Source organism: Trematomus bernacchii, unplaced genomic scaffold (assembly GCF_902827165.1).
Source record: "Trematomus bernacchii unplaced genomic scaffold, fTreBer1.1, whole genome shotgun sequence".
Classification (NCBI taxonomy): domain Eukaryota; kingdom Metazoa; phylum Chordata; class Actinopteri; order Perciformes; family Nototheniidae; genus Trematomus; species Trematomus bernacchii.
In genome coordinates this window covers 1-23,340 of record NW_022987736.1, presented here as the reverse complement: position 1 = coordinate 23,340, position 23,340 = coordinate 1, and the positions used below count along the sequence as shown (strand labels likewise).

Sequence of the window (23,340 nt, the reverse complement as noted above, 5' to 3'; positions counted from 1 at the left end):
CTGGAAGAGTACCCACAAGGACCAACTACAAGTAGAGTCCCTAAAATGATAAACTCTAAAGAGAGTCCCCACAAGGATCCTCTACTGGAAGTGTCCCCACAATGACCAAATACAAGTAGAGTCCCCACAATGATAATCTATAAAGAGTGTCCCCACAAGGATCATCTACTGGAAGAGTCCCCACAATGACCAAATACAAGTAGAGTCCCCACAATGATAATCTATAGTGTCCGCACAAGGATCATCTACTGGAAGAGTCCCCACAAGGACCAAATACATGTAGAGTCCCTAAAATGATAAACTCTAAAGAGAGTCCCCACAAGGATCCTCTACTGGAAGTGTCCCCACAATGACCAAATACAAGTAGAGTCCCCACAATGATAATCTATAAAGAGTGTCCCCACAAGGATCATCTACTGGAAGAGTCCCCACAATGACCAAATACAAGTAGAGTCCCCACAATGATAATCTATAGTGTCCGCACAAGGATAATCTACTGGAAGAGTCCCCACAAGGACCAAATACATGTAGAGTCCCTAAAATGATAATTTCTTAAGAGAGTCCCCACAAGGATCATCTACAGGAAGAGTCCCAACTATAAGAAAAGTCCCCACAGGGATCATCTACTGGAAGAGTACCCACAAGGACCAACTACAAGTAGAGTCCCTAAAATGATAAACTCTAAAGAGAGTTCCCACAAGGATCCTCTACTGGAAGAGTCCCCACAAGGAACAACTACAAGTATAGTCCCCACAATGATAATTTATAAAGAGAGTCCCCACAAGAAAAATCTACGAGGAAAGGCCCCACAATGACAATTTACAAGAAAGGTCCTCATCAGGATAATCTATAGAGTCCCTACAATGATCATGTACCAGGAGAGTCCTCACAATGTTCCTCTGAGAATAAAGTCCTCACAAGGAACATCTACGAGGACAGTCCCGACAAGCATTAACTGAATAAGAAAGACCCGACAAGGACAGTGTACAAGATTCCCCACCTCTATGAGCCCAACAAGGCACAAATCACCCACAAGGTGATGAATACAAACACACAGATTGACACACAATACAGCATAAAGACGCCAAGAAAGAAAACCGTAAGAAATTACATTTGGAGTGTATTTTTATTATTAATAATAATCATAATAATAATAACCAGAATGCAGTGTAACCTTCAGTCATTCTAACTGATCTGAGAATATATTGCAGAGAATAATCACAGTTATAAAAATATCTTTCTTCACACGTCCACAGTTGTGTTGGTGGCTTTTTTAAAGTTGTTATTGTATTGCCCCTCACACCATCCCCCCCAAACTGCAAATATAACACATATCCCCAGGGTAATAAATGAGGAAGAGTTTGTCCACTGCAGCATAGTCTTTGACGAGGCAAGACGACTATTATCATATGGACGGAACATTTAACGGTTTTGTAACACAGGTCTCAATTTATGTTTGGGAGGCTGTGGCGCAGTGGGTTAGTGCGTTGGTGCTTGGATCAGGGGAGCACAGGTTCAAACCCCACTGCAGTCAGCATGTCATTGTGTCCCTGAGACACTTCACCCCAAATTGCTCCTGTGGGGATTGTCCACAGTATTGAGTATGTAAGTCGCTTTGGATAAAAGCATCTAACAAGTGACATGTAATGTTTGACCTATGAGAGCCTGAGTGACTCTGAGTGTGTTTTATAGAACAGGACTTCTGGGAAATGTGGTCTCTAAATAGGAGACAGTAAATGTCCCTGCCAATGTGCTATAATATACTTTTCTAGCATTTTATTTAAGTATCTGATTTCTCAAAATCCCAAAAATGGGAAAGTGTATTTTTATTTTAAATCTTTCACTAGGTTCCATACAACAACAAAAAAACTCTACCGAAACAATGATCAGTTGTTGGCTGCCATCTTTGTTTGGACCCCGTTATTTAAAGAAACCCATTTGTGCTAAGATCAGATGCGACTAACCATCTCCGGGGATGCCACATAAACAGTTAATGTGATAATGATGCAGAGGAGGATACACTGACACCCAGAGGAGCTATAATAAAAATCAGATTATTAACTGCAGTGGAAAAACAAATAGAGAAGAAAAGTGTCGCCACAGGGATGAAATAAAAATCAGCATAACATTAAAAATAAATGATGTTTATCTGAGAGTATGAGTTATCTAATAAATCCTCTGTTAAACGCCTCAAAGTCTAATGTGAGGGTAACAGTGGCTGAGATGTAAATGATGAATCAGCATTATTCTTAAGTAAAAACATCACAAACTGGGTTTTTTTCTAAACACTTTGTGAAACCCACTGTCAGTTAATCAAATTGAGTGATATTCAATTATATCAAATAACAGACCCACATTTTCTGTTTCATTCAGAATTTTGTTGCATAAATGAACCAAATGATGCTGAAAAACATGTCTCACCGTGTCTTTAAATGTCTTTTCAAGTTGAAATGATTATTTTCTAACATATGTTGTGAAACCACTTTCATCAAAATGGCAGTTGTGTGGTTTTTTCAGTACATAAGCCCCTTTCTGCCACAAAAATATAACAAATAATGATAAAATGTTAGGAATGGTAAAAGACTGTAAAATATGAGCTATTGAGTCATAAAGATTAATTTATAAGTTTAGCAAAAGTTACAATACATGTCATCAGAACCTTTAATTCTTAACTCCATTACGAAGGGAAAGTAAATCAACTGTAATCATTTCTCGTCAGTCCTTTGAGAATTAAGCCTAAATTATTACAAAAAAACTAAAATCTAGGCAAGAGTTTGCAATTTTTCGGTCTTTTAGATTTGGGATTATTTACAATGAATCTTTATAATTCTCAGCCTCCAAACTTTTTATACATGTTTGTCTTTTTTTGGCAGAAATGGGCTTCTTAATAATACCTAAGATGCAGATCTGATGATTTCCAGAAAGGTGTGTTTTGATGCGTAAACTGTTTAACAAACATTTATGTATTTTTGTGCTTTTTTCGATGAATTCTCACTATGGATTTTGGTTTGTAGTAGAAATGTTTTATCAGCAGAACGTTGATTAAATCTCAAACCATTAACTAACAAAACAAAAAATACTGCACCTGGGTTTTCAATCTTCCAAATGTTCCTTTTGTCTTTCCACAAAAAAATAAACTTCAATTTAAGATCCCACCCTCGTTGAAACAAAACAAAAATGAAGTACATAAAACGTGTAAAGATTCCCCCTGTCTTCATAATATTATAGGAACAATATAAGATTTGATTTTACAATACATGTTTCATTCTCCTTCTTCCAAAAACTCCAGCTCCACTTTTTGTAGATTAATATTAGTGATGATTTCAGGTCGAGTCAAAGTCTCCGCCTCCTTCTGAAATCTGTTATTTTGAAATACTAAAATAGTTCAGGGAGAAATCCCATTTGCTTCAGGCTTGAAATCGTCCGAGCAGGTTGTCTTGTATTTTGAAATATCCCGTCACAGATCCTCAGATTATGATTGCAGGGTTGTTCTTTAAATCAAAGGAGCTTCATGTCCGTATTAGTTGCTTCCCTTTGTGTGTTTGTCGCTGCCTCTTCTATACGCCATCGAAAATGGCTTCTGTTTTCCCAGAATCCTCGTCGTCATAAACATTTTCATCTCAATAAAAGAAAAAAAATCTGTAAGAAACGAATTCTCTGCATAATTAGACCAAGAATTGGTTGTTTTCTTGTCCTTGGCCATGAAGACATAACGATGTCCGACGGTCTCTTGCTTTTCGGTTATATTTGTTCTGCTTTCTTTTACTCTGCGAGTCTGAAGGCACTTGATGTCGTGGCAGAGAGGGAACTCCTCCTCAGACAGACAGACGTCAAAATAACATCTTCAAGTTCTTTTGTTTTTTTAAAAACTGTCGTAACCTCCCACTGAAAAAAAGTCAACTTCCCCCGAAAAGACAGAGAGATGCAGTTCGTCCGTCCAGCTTGCGTTACAGTACTGTTGATCTGTAGAAGGGTAAGGAGTAGGGAGGGGGGAGGTATGAGGGGGGAGGTATGAGTGGGTGGTATGATGGTGGAGGTATGAGTGGGTGGTATGATGGTGGAGGTATGAGTGGGTGGTATGATGGTGGAGGTATGAGGGGGGAGGTATGATGGTGGAGGTATGAGGGGGGAGGTATGATGGTGGAGGTATGAGGGGGGAGGTAGGAGTGGGTGGTATGATGGTGGAGGTAGGAGGGGGGAGGTATGATGGTGGGTGTTTAGGAAAGTTGACATTCAAGCTGTTATTTCCTCTTTTCTCTGGGCTTCGTGGCGCTGAGCTGAAACCAAAGGTCATCACAGGTCACAGGAGAAACCGGATCAAGGGGAAATCCCAAATAAGTGATTTTCAGAAGTTGCTTTGAAAACAATGTTCTTAAAATGCTGTTGGATGATTGGCAGCTATTCTACTTTTTTACAAACTATTTCTTATTGTTTTAACACTCACTCAGGGGGAATGCACAAATAAGACCGTCGTTTTGAGGTATAACTCATCAGGACCTGGAGCTTTCATTTTTCTTTATCTCTGCCATCTTTCTGCCTCCTGTTGTCTTGGAACAAAGGCAACATGTCTACTCTTCCACATGAATAATCGCACTAAGCTGCAAAACTTCATGGGTGTGTTTGCACTGTGATATCAGCAGCTCTCCCTGAGGGGACACAGGGATGTTAGCCTTTGAAGACCATTTAAATGCACAAAAACCTATAGAACAAACTACAGGAAAGGGAAAACTCCCAAAAGCACAAGTTTTTTAATTATATTGAAAGTAAAATGTTTGATATTTTAGTAAATGAACTTATTCTCTGGCTGTCTGAGTGTCTCGAGTCAGGATGTTGTTAGCTTAGCATAAAGAGTGAAAGCATTTAGAAGCAGCTAACCTGACGTGTCTCCATGTGACCTCCTGACCTTTTGTGCCAGCCCTCTCTGAAGCTCTGACCTTATCTTTGGTAGTTGGGGGGGGGGGGGGGGTTAATGATGGGGGGTGATGGGATTGAAGGGAGGGTAAGAAGAGTCAAAGGATGTGGCGTCCTGTAGAGAGGGGGGGTCACCTCTGCCGGCCAATCAGAGCCAGACTCAGAGTGATGCACAGCTGCCATATATGGGGTGATGAGGGAGGGGCAAGCGACCTTAGATCTGTGTGGGAAGAGAGAGAGAAGTTTAAAAACAAGAGCATTGATTCACGTTTTTGTGTGCAGACCTGAAGCTGGGGTCAACCTGATGTTTGGGGTCAACCTGATGTTTGGGGTCAACCTGATGTTTGGGGTCAACCTGATGTTTGGGGTCAACCTGATGTTTGGGGTCAACCTGATGTTTGGGGTCAACCTGATGTTTGGGGGCAAATTGCATGTTTTCTTACTTTAAAATATTACTTTTTTTTAGATTCTATTTTACTTGATGTGACTCACTGTTTGGGGGTGGGTCTTTACATTCGCCCTCCTCGATGGTTACATCATCGATGGCGATATCTCCCTCGATGCCTGCGCCTCGGACTCCTTCCATCACCATCTGCCGCTCAGGAAGACAGGAAGCTGAGCGTTACTGAAACCTTTCACTTCAGTCACAGTCATAACACCACACTGTGAAGGCACTCTGGAACAGCACAACGTTAGTAATTGAAAACATTCTTTGAGTAAATGTATGTTAGTGTAATCAATGATGAATAACACTGTCTATCTATCTATTGTTCTATCATTACATTATTATGAGTCATGATTGAGGTAAAAGCAGGATTTTATGTTTATAGGTGAAAAAGAGCCCTTATACAGATGGAGCCTCTTATTTTGGACCCCAGCATACAGCTTCCTGCCGACTGCCAGCCAGTTGCCAGCCAGTTGCCTGCCAAAGACCAGTATTCAGGAATGTTAGGCCCTCCCACTATTCTCCAATTTCAGGGTTTAACCAGGAGATGGCGCTATATATTAAATAACTAAGACTTAGTTTTTCACAATAGAAAATGCAGATATTATATAAAAAACTAAAGTTAAAATCTTGTTTTTAATGCCCCAAGAGCAATAACATCTTGTCACAAGCTTTTTGGAAGAAAAAGACTGACTCAAGAGACCTGTAGTTGACTAATTACAGGCCTCAATAAAGTTCTGCCATTGGTTGTGAAAAACAACGGTGGACATAGTGGAAAGTGAAATTGACATTGTCGAATTTAATAAAAATACAAAATAATGTATCTGTGTACGTGTTTTACTATGTGATCTGCACTTATCAAACATCTAATTAAGGCGAGACACCCCAGGTGAATAGGGTATTTTTAACTTAAAGATATCAGCTAAATATTTCTCCAGTTAATTACTTACAATAAGGCAATTGTTTTTTGTATTACAAGTTTTCTGAAATAGCATGTTTAAATATCCAAATGAACCATTATCTCATGAAATATGCGCATATTTTAACACATTTCAGGAACCGAAATCTGAACTTTGGATAAAGCCAGGATCAAAATTATTGTTTCATTTTGTAGTCATATTAGTATCTAAGGCTTTTACAGAAGGGATTTTGGATATCTCTTTGTATCACTCCATAAATCAGAAAATACTGTCAACAGCCCTAAAATATCAATTTTCACCATGTTTTTAGGTATAAAATGTTATATAATTCAGGCTATGAATTATATATGACCAAACCCTTCTGTAAAAGCCTTCATAATATTGATAGGAATATAACTGGAAGGTTTGGTGTATGTAACTGCTGAGTGATTCTACAATTTAGGGTACATTCCATGTCCATTGATGTCCATTGATGATAATTATAATTATTCTAACTATTTTCTTCAAAAATATCATATTTTGCCTATTATTGGAAAGCATGTTATAATATCACACAAACATTATGTGCATCCTATGCTTTATTTAGCTTGAAATGTGTCATGATGTTCTTAAATTGTCAGTTTTTGCTATGTCCGTTTTTCAGTTGAGGGTGTCTTGGATTCAAAATAATGAATAAAAACCATTAAAGTAAATTTAAAAAATGATTCATTTATTTCAAAAGTCTAAATACTAAAGAATAATAACATCTTTTTAATTGATTTCCCCCTTTAAATAATTTAAATATCTTAATATATGAATGTCCGCAAAAGTTCTGTCAACTATGTTACTAACAGAACTCCCCCCTTTAACTCAAAAATTGTTTGTCCCAATACCATGTCACCAGCATCACATGATGCCATGTTCCTCTTTGGCAGACATTTTGAACACACTGTGGTGATTGTCCTCTACATTTTTACAATATTTTATGTATAATAGCACATGGTCAATTAATATACTCATTGACAATCAACAATGTTACGTACATTGTTATGGTTTACAATTGTTTAATGATTTTAATTCAATTATATGTGCAAATGTGATGTTAACCTGTTCAAGAAAATGACATGTGGTCATCCAGGCAAGGCCTACCATTGAAATGATGGGTCAAAATAGGGAAATTGTCAACTAGGTTACCTGTCAACTGAGTTACCCAGTACTGTAATAACTGTAGTAACTTAGTTGACAGGTAACCTAGTTGACAATTTGTACGACATGTAGACGTCATTACACATCATTATCAATGGAATTTTGCACTTCTGCCTTGAAATTAACATAGTGCTGATGGTTAATAATGTGTCCAGTCAACTATGTTATTTGCGTCAAATGTTTGACTTTCATTGTCAACTATGTTGCACCTCATTTTTTCAAATTTAAAATATCTAAAATAGTGCTTCTGATATCCTTTATAGTATAATGTATATCTACACAGGTTGGAGTTTTACATGACATCTCTTAAAACTATCAAAATGACCTGTATGGTAGTTTTATAATACAAAATATCCCTAAACTTAATGACAGTGCTGAACATATCACATGAAAAAACAAAACTTTAATACAATTATTTTTTAAACTTTAAAAAATCTTTGGATATATGGTAGAATAGACTCAAGAGCCTTTCAAATTTGATTTTACTTGAAGTGCAGGACTTAATCAAATGATTGTAATGACATCAAGTTTGTCCGTAACATAGTTGACAAACTGAGTAGTGAAAACATCCTTTCCCTTAAAATAAAAAAATATATAAAAATGTTTAAGCTTTGCAACTAGTGGATATGTTACACTGAGGAATATACTAACTTGAACCACTGATTGTTCTATCTATACATTTTATTTGGCATTAGTAAATAATTATGCACATTTACAGATATTTTACATGATATGAGTGATAACACGTGTTATAAGGGCTATTTCGCACAATAGGTGTGCCTTGAGATTTTTACTTGTCCTTTGGTGTGCCTTGGGCACAAAAAGTTTGGGAACCACTGCTGTAGAGAAATGTAAACGTTCACCATCCCCCACCCGCCTACTGTATGTTGCTTTTTGACATGTAAATGGATAACTACCCCCCTCTGAGTGAATACCTGTTGTACCTGTCCGGGGCTAAGCCCATAGGACGATGCTCTGATGTCATCACCCTCGCACATTGGTCATATGTTTACAAAAAACGATGTTAACACTTTCTCGTTCTTAATATATGCTATATTTAGGGTCGATATGTGTTGAATTTACTTTAAAATAGCAGATCACTGTGATTCACTTCTCCGCGGCTCCTCCGTGCAGAGAGGCCCCCCCCCCCGTTGACAATTCACGAGCGTCTAACTCTCTCCCCCCTGTGAAGAGATATCACAGGGGGGGGTTGGGACACACACATTCCGATGGCCAATTCGTTTTAAACAAAGAGTGGGGTGGGGGCTGGTGAACGGTATGGTCAATGTTTGTAAACACTGTGACATTTTGACTTTATTTGATCATTTCAGTTAAAAACTAACGTTCATATTTCATATTACTGTTTTGCCTGGCTGGACCTGTAATTTACAGGAAAGGAGTGCACGCTACTAAAGAGACACGCTACCATGGAAACCAAACAATGGTGTTGCTGTATTGAAGTCCGAGTGGAAACAGTCATATTTGGAGCGTTATGTTAGAATGAAACAGCGAGGTCGTGACTCACAAAAAAAAAGTGTTACTTCACTAACTGTAAGCTTGTCACTCAGAGTAACCTACAGTTAACTTAACTGTTGGAAAAGAAAGATCAGAGTTAGGAGTGTGAACACACAGCTGAGAGCTGCCGTTTCATTCTGACTGTTTAAAAAACGGTAACAACGGACTATTTTTCTTAGCGGATGCATGTAAATTTAAATCAATACATAGAACTATGTTTTAAATCAATAAAAATATTTTCTAAATCCATAAAAGCATTTTAATTAATATTGGGAGTCATGTCGTTACTTTGTTGAGAATGTGGCCATGTAATAAGCGGGATAATTTGCAGCGACTTGGTCATTATGGGGAAAAATAACACCCAGGGATCAAGATCCCTCCGCGACGCGGAGGGATCAGTAATTTTTAGTGAATTACTGAGTTTAGGCACGTTAATAACATTTTAATGAAGTTGAATACAGTATATTCATATTTGTCAGTGATTTCATGTCAATTCGGCAAGGCAAACATAAACGATTAAATTAGGATTAAAAATCGAGAGCCGGCTGCTGTTCGTTACGGTAACCCAACTAGGACACTTGACACAGTGGCTTTTGGCAAAGCACACAAAGAAAACAAAAAAAACCGAGAGAGATGAGTTATTGTTATTACAACGTGACTTCACTATTATTTAACAACTATTTTTATTGGGTTCTTTTATTTGGGGTTAAGTACATTGTCAGAATAAGTGAGAAATGGATTTAACTTCTGTTAGACAGCTATCATACTGAATAAATATTTATGCAAAAATGTATGGCATTAATAATGTATATCTAATTACATTTAAAAATGTATGGCATTAATAATGTATATCTAATTACATTAACTGTGAATGTCTTTCATTTTATTTAAAATGAAATAAAATTACATAAAACATTTTCCATAAAAAAGTTGATTCAAGAACAAATCAGTACTTTTCTTATATGACTATTATTGCTAAATTTGAAAGGTCTTTACCAGCTTTGGAATTATATATATATATATATATATATAGCACCTTCTGCCATCCCATCTCTACTGACATATGGATCTTAACAAAGATCCGCTATACATTAGTACCAGATATACTGTACACGGACATTTTAGTGAACCAGACCAGCTGTTTCCGCCGGGTCTTCGCTTCCCGGGCATCACGTTGTTTACAAGTGTGTTCAGATGCTAAATGACAAGTGCAAGTGACAATTGTTGTCGTCTTCTCTGTGAACGTTTTTTTCTCCGTTATTTTGCCATTTTCAGATTTAAATTTCGAGCGGAAAGCTAACCAGGAAGTAATAATTACTTAAGCGGAGAACGGAGAAAGTAAACGTTACAGCAGGCATAACAACAGCCGGTGTTTATTTTATTATAATATATATCATTTGTTTTAAAGCTCAATATATAGTTCTATCCGTGACATATGGATCTTAACAAAGATCCGCTATACATTAGTACCAGATATACTGTACACGGACATTTTAGTGAACCAGACCAGCTGTTTCCGCCGGGTCTTCGCTTCCCGGGCATCACGTTGTTTACAAGTGTGTTCAGATGCTAAATAAAAGTTTAGCTTGTACTTTTGATACCCCGCCTCTCGGCACCACAACATCCAGTTTACTGTATTTCACATGAGCGATGTCGAACATTGAAAAGTCCTTATAAAATCTCTGTTATTAGATCAGTACTTTTCTTATATGACTATTATTGACTTGAACACTGAGAATGTATTTATTAACTTCAGACATTTGAAATATTTGAAATCAGATGAAAACAAACTGTAACGGACCCTGCCGTGTTATCTATGATTACTATGCCTTACTGTACATTCATAATTTCAGCCGGAGGTAGGTGGTAGGCGTTGCGGAGGAGCAGATTGCGAGTGAGGTGCCTGTTCTAAACGAACTATTCCAGCTGTTATAAAGCATTAAATAAAAAGTAAGCAAGGAATACAGAATGTTTCGTTACGTAACTTTGTTGAGAATGTGGCCATGTACATGTAATACATGGGATCATTTGCAGCGACTTGGTCATTGTGGGGAAAAATAACACCCATCCTGATCGTTTCAATGAAGTTGAATACAGAATATTCATATTTGTCAGTGATTTCATGTCAATTCGGCGAACATAAACATCAATGATGATGATTAAATTAGGATTAAAAATCGGGAGAGCCGGCTCGTTCGTTTTTTCCGACTAAACAACATCTATTATTTAGAAGTTGATTTCACATGACTCCAGTGTGGAACCCCACTGCACCCCCTGGTGGATCAATGATCCATTGCAGCTGGCTTCACAATAATTAAATGTATTTATCATGGGGGCGGTATCAAGTCTGACTGGGGGCCGGCCGGCCATCACGGAACGTGCATGAACCGATCACGACCCTCGCACTTTAAACTGTCCAAAATAAGACGCTTCATCTGTAGTTATTTTCATTAAGGATTAAACTGTTGATCAGTTCCTCCATTCATTTATTGATTGTTTGTTTTTTTAAAGGAAAGATGGTGAGATTGCGCAACAAGTCACCTTTCACAATGTTTGCATTTGAATGTAACTAAAGCTGTACAAGTATATAGTAGCAGAAAAAGTACCTCAAAATTGTACTTAAGTGGTATTTTAGTAAATATACTCACATTTTGCACTTTATAAATCAAACAACTGATTAGTTTGGAAAATGATTGAAAGATTTATAAAAAATAATGGTAAATAATAACAGTTTGTTTTTTCCTGAGTGTTGATGGTTGGATCCATACAGGTGTCCTTGGGGTGCTGAAATAAAGGGGGGGGGGGGGGTTTGTACCTGGAAAGGTGCGGTTGGGTGGATGTTGACCTTGGCTCGTCGCCAGCGGTCTCCTTGGTTACCGATCAGACTCCAGACGGATGTGTCCGTCACCGTCTGAGTCTTCTGACGCAGAAAGACGTTCAGAGCTCCTGCAGACGAGAACACACGGGGTCCGCTCTTTATTGTTGTTATAAACTAGTTTTCACTGAAGGTCACACGATTCACCAAAGATTAACCACAATGCATCACTTTAAAAAAATCAGGAGTTTTGCTTCAAAGTTCTCACAATCTGCTTCGACAACAAGCATGGCTTTATTTATTATATGGCTGTGCAGTGATGACGTATGTCTTGAGGGCGACCTGGAAGTAAGCATCTGAAGGGTTCCCTCGACAAAGAGCCAATGGGAACTTACATTGGATTTCGGAATATTGCAGAAAAGAAAATCTGAAAAAAACGTTTATGATACTTACACGTTTTGTTGAGCAGGATAATCTCCACATATTAATGCCACGATTTTTGAAGCATAAATGTGAGCACCAGAAGCTAAAAGCTATCATTAGGCTATAGACGAACTTCAGCACAGTCACATGACTTCACGTCACCACCGCTAAGCTAAAGGCGTGATGAAATGTAGTCGTCTCATTTAGTCACTTGTTAGCAGCTGCTGTTTTTAAATTCACCATTGACTGAAATATTAAGTTTTTTTATAATAAAATGTAAATATCTTTTCCGCTTTTGTTAACCACAGACCTTATTTCTGGCTTCTCACCGAAGACATGGTCACATAACCGTTGTATTATACCGTGTACCTGAACAGACCGTGCAGCAGACCTACCGATGTGTTTCCCGTACATGTGGTAGTAGAAGGAGAAGCAGTAGGTGGGGTTGGTGGTGACTGGGGAGGAGGAGGAGGTCTTGGAGTTCATGTTGAAGGTGGGAGACAGCAGCCGGGCCGCGTCCCCCTCCAGCCTCGGCCTCGACGTCTCGATGTACATGTAGAAACCTGTGGGAGAGAAACATTTATTATATATGCAGTTTATTGGCGTCTGATCTGGTTTGAATGCAGCCTTAGCAAGCTTAGCAACAGCTAACACAATTAGCCAGCTAGCTCCTGTTAGCTGGAGCAACAACATGAGTAAGATTCATCCTGAACATGAATGTTTTACCACATTTCGTGACAATCCCTTATTATTCCCAGAGACATTTCAGTCTTATGTTTATCAGTTACACACGGGAACTAATCCTATTAACATCTTGAGGTAAAAAAACACATTAAAGGTTCAACTGGTTTCAAAGTCATGAAAACAGTTGTTGTTTTTTCTTAGATTTCTTCAATAGGTGGAGTTTGCTCAAATACATATTCATGATTAAGGAAATTACAATAATAATCCAACAGAGCCCAGTATGATGCATCCCCTCGGAAACCTGAATAAATACCAAATGTATCCAGAGATCTTTCAGTTCTGACCCAAATTGGGGGATGAACCAACATTACATTGAGACACATGTTGACATGTTTCGTTGTTACTGTTGAACAATCTATTATTTATTATTTTGAATTGTCTTAGTATTGTCATACTGAAATCAAGTGCTCGTAAAAACAGAATAGACATTGAAAGAAGTGCAGAGTCCATTCGGCTGATTGCTTTCCTTTGAGATTCTGCTTGCAGGTTTTTTGAGAAATGTTAAATCAACAAAAAACATGCTCAAATTCAGCTGGAATTTCCCTCTCCATTTAATGTGAGCTGCAGAGAGATGGACCTGAGACCCTGCCTTGCTTCCATTGACCTGCACAGATTAACACAGGAAGCATGCAACAGTGAGAACTAATGCAACCGTCCTGGAAAGAGCAAAGAAATCCACCTCGGGCTCATCCACAACAAAAACAATCCTCACAAATTAAATTGTACACGAGTGTAGAAAACACTCCGTCTCGCATGTTTCCTGTTTGACAGAGGATTCAAAGCGCTTCACCCCGCGGCTCTCTTTAATGAGATTCTGCTGCAGAAGAAAAGGGAGAAGAAGAACGAGCTTCCAGCAGGAAATGAAGAGGAGGAGACAAACAACAAACAGCCGCCGTCACACATCAGCTGTGTGAGGAGTTATTTTAACCTTTGTTTGCTCGGGGATTAAACTCAGCTAATCCTGATCACACTGCGAGCTGCTGCACTATTTTAATGAGCAGTTTATTTACAGTAATACACACTCAAATGTGTTGTAAGCAGATATAAAGAGACTTATTTTGATATTAGTTACACACAGGAACAAATCCTATGAGGTGGAAACACATTTATTAAAAGTGTTTAATCTGGTTTTTAAAGAGGCCCTGTTATTCTTTGTTTTCTGTAGTGTGTTCTGTAGGTTTTAGTGCATGTAAATGGTCTGCAGAGGCTAAAATCCCTGTGTTCCTCCAGAGGCTGAGGTGCTGTTTACACGAGAACGCAAACGGTTCTATCCGCTACTTTTCTCTTTCGTATAGCCCGTTCGTTCACACGAGGCCGTAATGGAAACGCGGAAACAGACCCCGCAAACGATAACGGGTCCCAAGGTGGATAGATCTGCAAACGGAACGCTCTGGCTGGTGTCTACGGCCTATACGATCATTTCCTGATAACGATGAAGCCATAGCCCCGCCTCTCCCCACCTCTACTGCTCACTGCTGTAGCATGGCCAGTAGCTACTGACAGTAGCTACTGACCATGCTACAGATGTTAGTGCAACATCTACAGCTCCTCTACCACAACCATCAGCAACAAGTGGACATGGAGAATTACATGTTGCTAAATCCACCATGGGGCATAAACAGAAGGGCAACCATGGCAACCATGCTCGGGGGTCTTCTTCGCCACTTACAGGCCCGGCATATGTACTACAGCGTCTCCAGCGCTCCCGAGCAGTCTCGTGTGAACAGAAGACTTTTTTGATATCGTATTCGGTTCGTTTGCGTTTCGTATGCGTTTGCGTGTAAATGGGGTCTGAAACGTCTCCATTGGACTCCTTTGTTTACTTCTGGAACATAGTGACATCACTGTGTAACGCTCGCGCTTCTATTGGCTAGCGCTCCAACACATTGTATGTGATAGGCTAAGGGGCGGGACATCTCTAAGCAGGTTGACCAATCACAACAGAGCCGGCCAAATAACCAATCAGAGCAGACTGGGCTCTGGTTTCAGACAGAGGGTGAAAAGAGCTTTTTGAACATTAAAGCATGGAGACATGATAAATATATATATTTTTAAAGACCTGAGTTTAATAGCAACCCATTTCTGCCAGGAAATTATTATTTAATATATTTTAAGTCAAATTTACGAGATTCTTATTTTAGAATATGTCAAAAATAACTAGGTCGTTTATTTTGAAAGGACTAAAAAACAGTAAAGATTTGTATATATTATTATTTAATTGGGACTGACAGGATGAGTGGTTTTATTTGCATCATTCCTAACATGCATCTATGATTTTCTTTTGCTCGTGTTAGCAGGAGTTTGTTTTCTCCCCCCTGATGTGAAAATAAATAGTTTTGCTGTCAGAATGTGTGAAATCACGTCAGTAAGAAACGGCCTTGTTTCGATGGATCGGTTCTTTTCACAAAGGAGAAAAAAAACTGTTGTGATGAGTTTATTTTAGTTTTCACTCCGGCTATAAAAGTCAGAACAGAAGTTGACGGTTTAAAGGATGATGTGATTTCTTCATGTTCAGATTCAAACCAACAGTGAATGTGTCTGCATCACATATTGTGTGTGCATCAAAGACGGATATCTCTTCTTCCTCTGTGCCAAATGGCAAAGTGGAATATACTGTTTACAGTAGGGCTGTGCAATTAATCGTATTTTAATCGCAATTACGATTTTGGCCTGCCACAATTACGAAAACAACATAATCGAAAAAAACAATTATTTAGCTTTGCTAGGTTGAGACAGTGCAACATATTTGATCTAATTCATTTTGGTCTCATTTATTTGTATTTATCATATTTATATATGTTTAGTAGCTTGTGGAAGTGCGCTCTAAAATATTTGTTGATCTTGTTTATTGGTGTTTATTATTTTGATATTATTTATTTAAATGTAAATATATATTTATCATTTATTTTATTTATTTTTGTCTTGGTTTTTCAGTTGAATTCTACGTTCAGGGTAATCAACAGTTAAAAAGATACTGTTCAAATTATTATTTGTATTTGTTTTAAAGTTCAATAAATGGATGAATAATCGTATTTAATAATCGTGATATCAATTATTGACCCAAATAATCGTGATTATGATTTTTGCCATAATCGCACAGCCCTAGTTTACAGGACTGGGAATAACAGTCAAATATTAGAAAACATGCGTTTGTCTGGTTGTAATCTTGAGAACACATTGCAATTTAAGGCATAGCACATACACTGTCCTACAGCAACACATACTGACTAGGATGAGGATTAATCTGCTGCTGAAAATAGTCCTTAACAAATGCATTATTTCCTCCTGTGTGATAATCTGTTGTAGAGAAATTGCTGAGTCTTTGGAAGAAACAAAAAGATACTATACTATATTTACTTTATAGATGTTTTTAAAAAGCTATATATACACCTTCAGTAGGAACCAATGGGGTTTCCCTGTTTCTGTCTCACCTCAGGGCCGGGTCTGATGGCCGCGTGATGACAGCCAATCACATTTGATTATTTAGCCTCTTCCTGGCTGGAGGAGCTGCAGCAGGTTGTGACTCACTGCTGCAGCTGCACTGTGACACTTCCACACATGTGAGGGAGTGCATGGTTCATATCCCCTCTAGGTACTAATCAGGTGTGCAGTTTCTCCCAGGTGTAAGGGGGCGTGTGCTCGCTAGAGAGAGCATTAAAAGGCCTTCAGCTCTTTAGTGTTAACTCTAGAGAGAAACATCAAGACACATTAGACCTAACCAGAGCAGCTTCTTGCATTGCATTTCTTTCCTGGGATAATTGTTTTGTCTTTTTAAATTACATTGGACATATTTATTAATAATTGATTATTCAGTTGCAATAAAGAAGACATATTGTGCTCATTTTCAGGTTTATAATTGTCTCTCCTGGGACATGTCTCCATGCTTTAATGTTCAAAAAGCTCTTTATTTCTCTCTGTGCTGCAGCACCTCTTTTCACCCTCTGTCTGAAACCAGAGCCCAGTCTGCTCTGATTGGTTAGCTGGCCGGCTCTGTCGTGATCATCATGTGCTTATATCGTTAATGCTTTTTCTTTTGTTGGGTGATTTCATTTCATTACTATCAGCCCTTTCCCTCACCAGGTTGAAGCATCACTGCAGCCCTTATACTTCTTTTTAAAAGCTGTAACTAAGAATAAAAGTTGCCCTGATTGATATATTTCCTCCGTTGTTTAATTTAAAAAGCTCCAGAGAGCCTCACTCTCTTTTTTTCCTTCACCAAGAACTTGACGTTGAGTCTAACATTTTGTCAGCTAAAATAATTCCAGCTGTCAATTTGAAGCATGTGAAGCTTGTGATACTATTTGGAGGTGACAGCAGACTGATCTGTCCCAAGTGTTTCAAAGTAAGAAGTGAATTAACCAACAAAAGCGCTAAACTCTGAACTGTCACTGTTTTATGCAGATCTCTTTTTTTGGGGACAGATTCTTAAGTTATCTTCATCGAAGTGAAGACGTATTGGACAGTTTGACGGGTCGTCTTATTACGCCTACTTACAGTTACAGTGCCAGTGTTGACACTACAAACATAATTCAGTCAGGCTTTTTCCTCGCTGACAGTTTGTGTTCGTGACACGCTGCTGCGTCCTGATAACGCTCCTCCGTCTGTATGGGAGGGGAAATGCCAAACTCCATTGGGAGAAGTGACAATTTAATGAGCGTTCAAGTAATTCCAGTGATCCCTCTGACAGTCAGACTGTAGGTGTGATCCCTCTGACAGTCAGACTGTAGGTGTGATCCCTCTGACAGTCAGACTGTACGTGTGATCCCTCTGACAGTCAGACTGTAGGTGTGATCCCTCTGACATCGTTTTTTGTCACTTCCTTTAAAGCCTTTCTGTCAGTGATATTTCTGGTCCTTAATTGTGATTGGCTAAACTACTTTCAAAAGTCAATTAGACACAAAAGGAGTGCTAACATTACTATTATCATCCGAACCTTAATTCCAGCGAAGGATGTCTATTAAAAAAAGAAATCTGACAAACTACAATATATTTTAAAAACGCAGGATGTAAGTAACGCTGTTCCAGTAAAATTAGTATTCTTTTAGTTATATTTTCAGGTGAGCTTTGAGTGAATGTGTCCTGTGTTTTTCTCTGAATGTTTTACAGTAGAAACAAACTATTTGCTCGGCAGCAGAACAAACTGCAGCGTGTCCGTCAGGCTGCTCTCATTCAGTCAGCTGAGGCTCCTCCGGGTGCTGCGCTGCTGCGATTATTCTCAGCCTCTTATCGTGTTGAGAGTGGGCGTCGACTCTTCTGAACGACACGAATCAGAAACGGTCCGTCTCGTGAGTTCAGAACAATGATTAAAACTTAGTGTCATTGTTTTATCCTCAGCCCTCCACCTACTCTCAGGGCTGCTGGCGTCGAAAAAACACAAAATAACGAGAACGGAGCAGAACAGTGAGAAAGGAAACAGTCTGAACATCAGCTGTAAGACACTCACACACTTGAGTGGAATGATGTCTCAGACTGACACAGAAAGAGAGGATTAAGGATCCATTTGATATCTGTATCAGAGTACGCTGATTTGATTATACATGCACAGGCGTCGTGTGTGTGTGTGTGTGTGTGTGTGTGTGTGTGTGTGTGTGTGTTCAAGGCTTTTATCAGTCATACGTACATAGCTACAGTGTAGTTATGACGATGAAAATCTTAGGTCACAGACTCCTCCAACAGTGCAACACAAAACAGAAAGTGTGTGTGTGTGTGTGTGTGTGTACCCGTCTTGGTGCCGGCATGGTCGGTGCTGGGTCCGGTGTTCGGTGTGTATTTGCTGTCTCGCGTGGCGGCGCTGTGACGCGTCCAGTCGAACACGTCCGTTTTGTCCTGAGAAAACAAACACACCGCCTCGTCCTCGAAGCCACACTGGAACTCCCCTGAACACACACACACACAAATATGCATAAATTACATATAGTAGAAGCATAAACTTAAAGGCAATAACATTTAAAGTGTGAACTGTTTGATCTGTTTAATTATTTGTGAAGATACTTACTGAGATGTGGGTTAACAGGAGCTGTGAAGGGACAAAAGACAATCATTAATATAACAATATATAACCTTTTTGTCTTATTCACATTCATGCGTGCATTAACCATTTACATTACATTTATGATTATCGTATCAGCAAATGTCAAGGAAATTAAACGAAGGAAATTCGAGACAATAACAGGAAGCTTTCTTTCAGAATAAAACAAAAAGTAGAGATGTGAACCCAGCAGCAGGTTTGACAGTCAGCTGTTTTCAAATTGGATTTTCAGGGGGAAAACTAATTACACCACATGTCTGACACACTCAGTGCAGCTGTTGGAAACTGTGAGTGCACGAACAGCTGCTGCGTCGTTTGGCAACAAGCTTGTGTTTCGTTATCAACCAGCACTAATTTGCTGTGTGTGTGTGTGTGTGTGTGTGCTTGTATTTATATCATAGTGAGGACCACTTTTTAGTACTTGGAAGTGAGGACACTAAATTGTAATCATAGCTCACTCCTTATTTCTGGAACATTAACTCCACCTGGGCGTCTCTTAGCAAAAAGCATCTTATAGCATTTAAATGGAAACTGGAAAAAAGTGTCTATTTCTTTTATTTTGAAAACGAGCGTAAATAAATCACACAGAAATCAGTTTGTGAAGTTTTCAAGGGAAAGATTAAGTATTTGACAGAATAATAATAATAATACATTTAATTGATAGAGCGGTTCCTAGGGTATTCAAAGATACTTTACAAACTAAAATTCATAAAAACAACATTAACATTTCACGTTTTTATTATATTTGGTTCAAGTTCTTAAACTCAAACACTGAGTTTCTGTGTTGAGTGACAATTGATGTAAAACAAGAAAGGGTATTTCAATTTGAAAATGAAACATGTCATCATCCTCTGCTTCTTGTCAGTTGTAATAATATCTCTGATTAAAATGTCACTCTACAAATGTTCAACACAACTTTTTCCTATAAGCTTGGGCGCTGACGTTTCATTCATGATACGTCTGTTTCCTGTGAACTGCAAAATAATATCCAAGTAGCAATAGACCAAGTTTGTCCTTTAACACAATCTAAAAATCTGTCGTGTTTTCTGCAGGTTAAAAACTGCTACCTTAAAGAAAATAACACAAAGTGTGTGTGTGTGTGTGTGTGTGTGTGTGTGTGTGTGTGTGTGTGTGTGTGTGTGTGTGTGTGTGTGTGTGTGTGTGTCCTGCAGGCGTGTGCGATGTCGCAGCGTTTTAGCAGCGCTAGTTTTGAGTTAGTGCTACAGATCTGGGACAGTGTGAAGATAGGAGGACACACACACACACACACACACACACACACACACACACACACACACACACACACACACACACACACACACACACACACACACACACACACACACAAAGCGCTGCGGGGGTTAAGATGGAAATTGTGTCTTAATTTCTGAGAATAAACGTCTGTTTCGCACCACTGATCATTTGGTGATTGTATCATGAACATTAAGAAAGAAAGTTGTCTCCTGTCGCTCAAACTATACAAATCAAATCCTTCACACAAATACACTTTTTATTTTCATTTTGCTGCAGGCTTCGTCCACAGCAGTGCATTGCTTAGTTTCCCTGGAGGCATACTGCAGACTATGGATAGGAACTCAAATCCCAACTATCCTTTTGAAGCAGAAACCTTTGAGGAACATCGTATAAATGATTATGAGGTATTATGACATTTCATGTTGTCCACAGCTGCTCGTCACTTTATAAAAACATCTTCATATTGGCAGTAGCTCAGTCCGTTGGCTTTTTGGCTTGGGAACCAGATGGTCACTGGTTCGAGTCCCATAAGGACCAACAAAACCAAACAAAAGTGGTGTGCACTGGTAACTGGAGAACAACCAGTTCACTTTGTGGGCCCCTCTGGAGACCCAACTGCTCCTTGACGCCAACATATTGCACTTCTCCATAAAATGCATGTTTATTTATGAATGTATATCAGACCTAATGTGTTAAGGATGGAGAGTGAAACCGGAATGTTTCTGTTGTGGGATTAATAAAGTTCTTGTTCTTCTTGATCTTCTAAATCCTTACAGACACGTGAAGGCAGCAGGGCGTTGACGACAGTACGTTGATAAATGTGATATTTAATTGACTTTCTGCAGCTCAGAACAAACACCTGTAGATGTCGGGTGGTGACCTGCAGAGGGTCATGTGACCGAGCGCTGACAGGTGGAGGAGTTCTGAACTTCCTATTTGAATATCCCCCTCTGAGGAGTTAATGTGAGGATCAGGAGGAGGTGAGGGGGGCGAGGCGTTCACTGACAGTCTGTCAAAACTCCACTTCAGAGCAGAGAAACTAATCGTCTCTTTTGTTTTCGTTGTGTGTCGTCGCGTCCCGCTGTGAGTGTGTCATCAGTCACTTCTCTTTTGTTTTACTTCACTTTCAAAATTCTATGCTGTTGCGTTTTTTGTTTTTATTCCCGTCAGGATTTCTGTGACATTTCTTTTATCGTCTTGTTTTTCCAGTGTTTCTTTTTCATAGAGAAGCAGTGTGTCAGCAGCACAACACCGCATACAATAAACATCTCTTAAATCTCATATTTAGGTCTCAGTCATTCTGGGATGAGCTCAGGTATACATATTAATAAACGTGATATAAAAACTAACCACCATTTAATAATATTTCCTGTTTTCTGAACGGCTGTTGAATGTGTTGATCTGATAGAGTCAGTATAATATAGACAGCACTGTAGAAACCATTGTGCCTGCTTCACAAACTGCTGTTTTTATTCTCAGATTATTTATATTAACTTTTACTTTTTCTTTAATCGATGTTAACTCCACTTAGCTGAAATGTTTTGCATAAATATCATAAAAGCAGAACAAAGGAAATTATTCAGAGCTGTCCTTTTGTTGCAGGAAGTGTGGAGTTGCATTGGCAAAAGCTTAGGCTACCCTTTATAGTTAGTAGCACGACGGAGTAATGGTAAATGGTAAATGGACTGTATCTAGATAGATGTTTGTACAGTCTTTAAGACCCCTCAAAGCTCTTCACATTTACATATCATGACTCACACCCCATTCATACAGAGCGATGAAATGTATTATTGAAGAAAAGGCATCGTGAGAAATGTGATGTGTTGTTGCAGGTGGGTGACGCGACCACAGGGGGCGCCAAACATCAATATAACGCTACAGGTTTCAAACAACAACAACAACATCAAAAAATTGCAAAATGTATTTCGGGAAAGAATATAACTGTGGACTATTACAAATATGAAAGATTTGTGTTAGCATGTTCCCGGTTGGCTAACATCTTAGCTAGTAGATCATCAGAATGTAGTTTCTGGAGCGGATAAAAACTGAGAGAAAGTGGCAAATTCGAAGCGATATAGGCGTTGAAGAGAGGGAACATTACCGCTGTAGGTGATGATGCGCTCAGTGGCGTCGCCCTCTCCGTAGCGGGTGATGGGGGTGAGGCGCACCAGGTAGGACTCAGGTTTGATGAGTTCAGTCAGGTTGTAGGTCAGCAGCTCTCCCTTCTGGACGTTTCCCTCGATGGGAATCTCCTGCTCCCACCAGCGGGACTGAGTCATCTGAAACACACACATCACATTTATCTGCTATACACTGACCTTAATCCTTTCCTCATTATAACCTGAATTCTTACATCATTCTGAACTTTCCACTCTTTGACATGACATAAGATTCAGACTGTCCATAGAGAAAGATTAGAAGACTTAAGGGGGGTTCTTTTTTTGTAGATAATCTCGATGGAAACTGGTTTTGTCCTCCTTTTACTCAAACCAAGTTTTGTTGACCATAACAAAAGAGAGGGTCATCCAGGCAAGTGTCTGGAGGGCAATATCACTCCAGTCTCATTGTTTGCTGGTAGCAGATCACAGGGCCAAAGAGCTTGTGTTCATCAAGACCTGAAGATGCTACTTTATATATGAAATACATTCTGTTATATTAAACCCCGTCTACACAGTAACAGATATTTATCTCCTCCGTTAAAGAAGTGTATTCTGTCCACACGACCTCCACTATACGACATATCTTCGGCCGAGCTAGAACGCAAAAATGACTTCAAGCACTTGCCAGGCCAGTAGGTGGCGATGAAGGCAACGTCAACAAAGTGAAGCGTATTATTCTTTGGCAGTTTTTGCAAATCATAGGAAAATATTTAATATATCTGAAATGTGTGGAAGGACGACGAGGTTGAGGTGCTGCTAACTGTCAACTTATAATACAGCTTTGACAAAGACAAGAACAATCTGCTGCGAAATGGAGGAGATGGTTTGATTTAGCCGGAGATATGTGTGTCGAACACTTCCTCCTCACCCCTCTCTCTCCCCCCTCTCTCTCCCTCTCTCCCCCCTCTCTCTCTCCCTCTCTCTCTCCCCCCTCTCTCTCT

General features: G+C 39.1%; 1 protein-coding gene across 1 annotated transcript; it reads right to left on the bottom strand.

Moving 5' to 3' along the window:
• Positions 1-5,004: 5,004 nt before the first annotated feature.
• On the bottom strand, positions 5,005-22,519 carry LOC117495015 (MAM domain-containing glycosylphosphatidylinositol anchor protein 2; the record flags this gene model as incomplete). The annotated part of the gene is given in 7 exon segments (XM_034146072.1): positions 5,005-5,131; positions 5,404-5,503; positions 11,792-11,922; positions 12,610-12,777; positions 18,679-18,834; positions 18,954-18,974; positions 22,342-22,519. Coding segments are annotated over 7 exon segments (843 nt in total), but the record flags the coding sequence as incomplete, so codon positions are not given.
• Between the last annotated feature and the right edge of the window lie 821 nt (positions 22,520-23,340).